General features: G+C 43.8%; 1 protein-coding gene across 1 annotated transcript in view; it reads right to left on the bottom strand.

The window, feature by feature from the left end:
- Nucleotides 1-1,537: 1,537 nt before the first annotated feature.
- ARR3 (arrestin 3, retinal (X-arrestin)) overlaps nucleotides 1,538-7,036 on the bottom strand; it is an 18,663-nt gene continuing 13,164 nt past the window's right edge. Inside the window, 9 exon segments of the mRNA XM_012733917.1 lie at nucleotides 1,538-1,604; nucleotides 3,064-3,201; nucleotides 3,607-3,634; nucleotides 3,637-3,702; nucleotides 3,941-4,025; nucleotides 4,203-4,263; nucleotides 4,265-4,336; nucleotides 4,947-4,999; nucleotides 5,468-5,550. Coding sequence (XP_012589371.1) covers nucleotides 1,538-1,604; nucleotides 3,064-3,201; nucleotides 3,607-3,634; nucleotides 3,637-3,702; nucleotides 3,941-4,025; nucleotides 4,203-4,263; nucleotides 4,265-4,336; nucleotides 4,947-4,999; nucleotides 5,468-5,550 — 653 coding nt within the window.

The raw sequence follows: 7,036 nt of genomic DNA, 5'->3' as shown, positions 1-7,036 counted from the left end.
AACTCCAGCTCTCTACGATTAGCTCGAACAGGTGCCTGCAGTTCCTTCGGTATCTGAGGCCCGAGCCATGGGTGGTGAGTTCGGAGTGGCATGGTCAGGGCCCAGAGGGAAATTTAAAGGGCAGTGGCTGTGATAAGAAGACTGTGGGGGTTGTTAGGGAGAAGCATTGACGGGGAGAAAGGAGGGGTACTCTTTCTCGGTAGTTGTATTACTCTTCAGGAGGAGGAGGGAACACCAAAGAGATCATCAGGTTTGTGTGGACCAGCAGGTTTTACTAGAGCGTTGCAGTGGCGTTCCCACACCGAGGTACACAAGCCCGGTGCTCAGCTCCCCTCTTCACGCTCGCAGCCAGCTCCAGGATCTGCTCCCCATCGTGCTCCTGCTGCGTAAATGCCTCGATGAAGATTATGTCTTCAGAGCTTGCAGAGCAGAAGCAGCAGAGGGAATGGAGTGTTAGGAGTAACTTCCGGACGGCCTCCACGTTCAGTCCTTTATCCTGACCTCAGAGAAGTGATACTTTCCTTCTCTGCAGCCCAGCTCAGGTCCTCCGCCCCCTCTCCGCAGCTCCTACACTCTGCCCCCAGATCCGCCGTGCAGCATTGACTGGTTTCGCCTTTGCTCCTTTCCCAATCTCCCAACACAAAAGTCCCCCCACGAGCCCAGGAGGAGAAACTAGAAGGAAGGTGGGGAGGGAGGAAGTATTAGAAAAATGAAAGACGGAAGGGGGAGGGAAGAAAAAGACAAATGAAAGGAACGAGGGGGAATGTCGATTCCAGGAGTAGGAGGTGGAGGCGGGGCACACAATACGGGAAGAAGGGGAGGTGTCTGAAAGGCGCTGAACTGTGGCACCAAGCTAAACTACAGGTTTACGCTACACGCGTATTGAAAGCAACACTTCATAAAATAGTCCGTGACAGTGGGAAAGGGCGGGGATGGAGCCTCTGGGCTTCATATTTCATTACCTAAAAGCCTAGAGGGGGGGAAATGATTTCATTTCTTAAAAGCATGGCAGGGGGTGGGGGAATGGAGCTTGAAACTGATGAGGTGCTCCTAGGTTCCCTGAAGAAAAGTCTCACGGTTCTGCCCCTCCCTTTTTAGACCCTTGTCCGGCTCACAAACACACTCCGCCTAAAAACCTAGTCCCCAGTCAGGAAGTCAGAACAGCTTGGTTCCCAGTGCTCAAGGACATGGTTCTTGTGAATCCCACTTAGTCATCAGGCTCAGAGGCAGCTCCACGCCAACATCACTACAAGGTGCAAGGATCTTTGGTTTCCCATCTCCTCATCTTCCCTTTCTCGCACCGCCCCCCCCCCCCACGCCATCTTCTTACCTGGCGGTCAGGTCACCTTAGGGAGCTGAGGATAGAATGGCATCCTAAAAATGGCAACTAGAAATGGCAAGAGGCAACCTAATTTTACTGGGGGGTGAGGAATCATAAAGCAACGCTACAAAATGGGTTTCACTCAGCTCACAGGTTTGGGAAACCAGTCTTGCCGAGACTGATGCTGAACCTTCACTCTCCTGCCACAGGATACCATCAGTTGACTTTGACTTTGTAGGACACCACGGCCCCTAATAGGTTCTTGTTCATTCTTGGTCCAACACTAGAAAGGGTGGTATTTTTTCGTTGTGTGAGTGGAGGGGTGTGAGAGAGGGAATTTATTCAACCTCGGTCCCTAGCTGTGTACCTTTTGTCTTCTAAGAGGTCTTCCAGGCTCTAAGCTCTCTAACTCATGGGACCACATTGCTCTTCCTAAAATACAGTTTTACTATGTCACCTTTCTGCTCACAGAAAGAACTGTTCTGCTTGAATATAACTGTTCACGACTCTTAACATCCTGGTCCCCACCCAGACCATCTCATCTTTTCTGCCTCAACTCCCTAGGTTAAGTTAAATTGCATCCCAGGGATACAACCTAAACAGACCGGTCCTCTTTATGCTCAGAATATGCCGTGTGCCTATTATGGCTCTTGCCCATGCTATGGATTGAGCTTTTCTTCCTCTGTTGCTTTCCAGGTCCTACACATCCTTTGAGACCTAGCCCTTTTTGCCTCCTGCAGGGAGTCCTCTCATGCTATGCCTGCTTTTTTTTAAGTTCTATTATGTTTATACTCTGAACCATACATACATTTTTTTTAATCCTTAGATTGCATTTGCATTTGTCTTTGCTCCCCATTTAGGCATAAATTGCCTGAAAACAGAGACTATTTTAAGCTTCTTTGTATTTTTCTATATTTCTTATCACAGTTATGAGCATGTAAAGGTGCTTAATAAAACTCACTGGTTGAAAAATCTTGGGAACTTCTCTTTATTGCTTTGGGATTTGATTCTTTATAAAACAATGCTGCTTTGATGATTTCTAAGGGTCTTCCTAACAATAGTAGTGTGTAGTTACATGATGGATAAGGCATAGGGAGAGGCAGGGGATTTAATGCTTGTCACATGATGGCTATTTGCTTTTGGTGTGAGACACATTTTATAGTAGGGCCTCTGAAGGAATAGGACCAAGAGAATGACTTGATAAAATTCCATCAATTTTTATCACATCATTCTCTTTTTTGTTCTCCTTTCCCTCCATTTCTCAGCTCCTAGTCTCCCACTCTAGTTCTGTTTTTCCTAGAGATTAGTCACTACAGTGTGTACAGGTCCAAGTTAGAGCCAGATTACATGTGATAAAATACCTTCCCCCCTGCTATTTAATAGCTATGCATTCTTGGACAAGTTCCTTCATCTCTCTCAATCTCAGTGTCTTTAAGTGTAAAATGGATCCCAGCCTAACTTTACTGGGATCCATATGAAGATAGGGTAGTGAACTACAAAGTATTATACAATGTAAGGAAAATTTCCCTCTCTACTTTTTCCTTTCTCGCTGCCCATAACCTAAGCCTACCACTGGTCCCTGGGAACTATTTATTTTGGCCTTCAATCCTGGAGGGATCTCTGAACACTGAGCTAGGGATATTTTCAAGAAATAGGTAAGTTTCATAGAAAGTGAAACCTTGGGACTGTGCAGAATGTGTTGGGGATAGAAAATGGACACTGGGACTTATATTTGAGTTTACATTGTGTTAGAGGCCAGATTGGTATCACCGTGCTCAAGTTTGCCATCCAGTGCCAGGCTGTGTTTCTGATTATTAGCAGTCAGCAGTGGGGTTACTTCACAGTTCTTGGAGAAATTGGAGTGAGAAGCTATAGTTTCCCTTTGAAAGAAATAAAATAAAAGAGGGAGTGAAGCTACACTTCCAAACTAAGAGTGCTTTCACTTTCAGGAGTATCTTACACAGTTTCTGGAGTATCCAAAAGAGCTGGAGTGTCTAAGTGTAGTACAAATGTAAGACCTTTACATTTGGCAATTAAACCAGGTGGGAAATCATGCCCTGCTCTCTCACAACATCTTGATGATCCTTCTGTGAATCAGTCACCTATCCTCTCGTTCTCCTGGGAATTCCTCCATTTCTTCACTTCAGCCCTCACCTTGACCATCTTCCCTTTAGGCTCACCAGGCTTCCTTCTTCTCCCAAACTTCTCCTCCTGTCTCTGTCCCCTCTCCCACTCTCTGCCACCTCACCCCATGGCTGTCTGTCCCAGGCCCCATTGAGGCTCATGTGAACTCCTGAATGAACACAGTTTTGTGAACTTGTCTAGTGAATACAGGACAACATCTGTGTTCTGGTCCACCAACAGTCAGGAAAAGCACATGACTAGAATCACTCATCCCTGAGGCTGCAGCTCGCTGCCCTCAGATGTGATCTTACACATGAGGACACTATGCAGGGTGTACTAAGATGAGTTTGTAGGCAAGCAAAGATATAAATTTTGCTAATCCTGTGGGGAGGGAGGGAAGGCTAGGTGAATACAGCCTGGGTAAGTGGGGCAGAGTTTTGAAAAAGAGACTTGTAGTATTGGGACCAGTTGCAAGGGAATAGAAAAGAAGTTCACCTGAAATCTTGAATTTTTTGATGACCTTGTTGGTACAGTTGTTGATGGAAACATTGACAGAGGTGGGTTTGCCATGGTAGGGAACCTGAAGTCGTTTGGAGGGAGAAAATCACGCTAAGGACCTAGAATTCCTATTTCCTTAGCACCATTGCTGCCCTGGTCTCCATTCCTGTTTAGTTGAGCAAAAAAATCAGTGAGGAAAGGATTTCTGAGAGATTGGGGGTGGGGTGGGGGGAGGGGACAGGAAGTGGGGAACACAAACCTCCCTTGTTCATCCAGGCTGGTGTTGTAATGGCTGAGCTGACAGAAGGATGTGGTGGATGTCTGGACGAGGGCCCAGGGTCTGGCTTCAAGGATGCAAACTGTACTTTATGGGCCACTAGCCATACGGAGTCTCTAAAGTAGAGGCCATGGGGTTAGCCAGCACCTCTCCATTGGGACCTCCAGACTTTACCCATACCACCCTGTGGCCCTATCTTTGCTTGGGGGTGGAGGTAGGGGCAGGCCTCCCTCAAAGAACTCCTCTAGACCTTCCATGTAGGTATCTGGACTAAGGGTCAGCTAATGATAGCTCTCTGGCCAAACCTGACCTACTGCCTGCTTTTGAATGATCCACAGTTAAGAATGCTTAGTATAGTTTTAAATGTTTGAAAAAAATCAAATAACAATAACTCACAATGTGTGGAAATAATATAATTCAAATTTTAGTGGAACACATTCACTTACATGCTATCTATGGCTGGTTTCACACTATAGTAACAGGGTTGACTCACTGCAATGGGAACTATATGGCTCACACAGCCTATATTTTGTCCCTTTACCTAAAAGTTTGCTGACCCTTGCCCTCAAGCAAAGAAGAGAAAGAGGGCAATCAGAACTGGGCCTCTGAGTTGGTGGTGATGGTACTACAGAGTTTAGAAAGGCATAGGATGTGTCTATCTTGAAAGGGAGGCCTATTTCTTGGTGTAGCCTGGAGGCAGGGATTTTGGAGAAGATTAAAGTATACCTCTTGGCATTTTTCTTTTCTGGGTTTTCAGTACAGAAACTCTTCAAAGTCAGCTCCACAGGCCAATAAAAGGACAGGGGCAAAGAGAAGTCATTTTCAACACTACTCCTCCCTCCCTTATGGGTCTATAAGGAAATGCCTGCCCTCATCCCTTAGCTGTCCATTTCTCCAGTTTTGTCCATTTGTCCCTCTGTTCCTCAGCGCAGCACTGATCATCTATTCCTTGTTCTCAAAATACAGACCTCACTTTTCCTGTATTTTCAGGACCTGGCTGCAGTGTCACCAAACAAGGCAGAAGGGGACCAGAAGAAGTCACAAACAAAATAAACAAAAAGCTCTCTTCTTCTCCATTTTCTTCTCCTAATCATTTTCAGAAATTCTGCCCAGGGTGTAGGGTCAATACCTGCAGGGTAAAGGGGAAGGTGTTGTCCCCCAGCTTGTGTAACAGTCACTCCTGAAGGATGTGAGGGGGCCCCTGGGATTGGTGTGCTCAACTGGGAGACCACTTGTTGGACCTGTACATAAACATCTTTGTGGAATATCAGACCAATCATATCCAAGTCATCATGGCCATAGCGAAAATCACATGTCAATATGACAAACACTGTAGGTAAAAAAGAAAGGACAAGACCTTTAGGCCTTAGGCAGGAAGGTCTTCAGTGGGGATGCACAGAGAGATGATTAATAGGATCAAAACAGCATGGCCATAAAGAAAAGAGGGAAGCTGACTGTAGGAAGTGGGAATCAAAGTGGGAAGGGAGGGAGAAAGGGAGAGGGGAGAATAAGGAAGGGAGTGAGCATGAGGGTCTATGGTGATGAGCATGAGGGTCTATGGGTGCCTTGGTGGTGGGCACTATAAAAAAATGCCTGAAAGAGTGGGGTTGAGGATCCTACATTTTCATAATTGAAACAAGTATATAAACCAATATTAACTCAGTTAATATTGGTTAATATTTTTTAAAAATGTATGGTAGAGGTGTTACAGACAAAGGCAATAAAGATAAATAACTTTAGCATTTGTAATATATAAAGAACTTCCATAAAATGATAATAAAAATTTAAATATCCCAGTATAAAAGTGTGCATGCATACAATTTTAGTTTTTCAAAGTTAACATCAGACTGCAATTAAAATAGTTTCTTTCTAAAATTACTGATTAAAAAAATTATTTTGTAATATGTTTTTTACATCATTCTTCATTTTGTACATTTTTTTCATCACAGTTGTAATCCCCATGGACTCACCACCACCACTTCACCCATGAACCATCACCATAGTCCCATGTGCTCTTCCCACCCCAGTTTTGATCTTGTTCCCCTGTCCTCCCCCCAAGAATGTCTCTGGTTTATAATTGTTAGTTGATGTTCTTTTTTACTTTATTACAATTACTATATATATATATATATATATATATATATGTATATATACTATATATAAAATATATATATGTATGTGTATATATATATATATATTTCCCCCTGATCCCTTACACTCCTGCTATGAATGAAGCCATCCGGTATTTTTCTTTTTCTTTATGGCTTATTTCACTAAGCATGATCTTTTCCAGTTCCATCCATGTTGTGAAAAAGGCATGAGTTTATCTTTTTTGATTGTTGTGTAATATTTTTTGGGTATTTTGGTTGATGCTACATCTTCCATATTTTAAACAGGGCAGAAATAAACATGGAGGTGCAGGTGTCCTTTGGATTAATGTTTTGTGTACTTCGGGTATATACCTAGGATTGGAATTGCTGGGTCATATGGAAGCTCCATTTTTAGCAATTTGAAAAACCTCTACACAGCATTCCATAGTGGTTGTACCAGTTTGCATTCCCACCAGCACTATAGCAGAAGTCCTTTTTCTCCACATCCTTCTCAACATTTGTTGTTGCTAGTTGTTTTAATATGTGCCATTCTCAATGATGTGAGTTGGTATCTCATTGTGGTTTCAATTTGCATCTCCCTTATTACAAGTGATGTCGCACTTTTTTTTTTAAGATTTATTTATTTATTCGTACAGAACTTGGGTACAGGCCAGAGATGCGGAGGGTGAGAGGATTCACCAGAGACAGAGTGGGGTACAGGCAGAT

The sequence above is a fragment of the Condylura cristata genome, unplaced genomic scaffold (assembly GCF_000260355.1).
Source record: "Condylura cristata isolate star-nosed mole 26May11 unplaced genomic scaffold, ConCri1.0 scaffold00043, whole genome shotgun sequence".
Lineage (NCBI taxonomy): Eukaryota > Metazoa > Chordata > Mammalia > Eulipotyphla > Talpidae > Condylura > Condylura cristata.
This window is presented reverse-complemented; position numbering and strand designations above follow the sequence as displayed.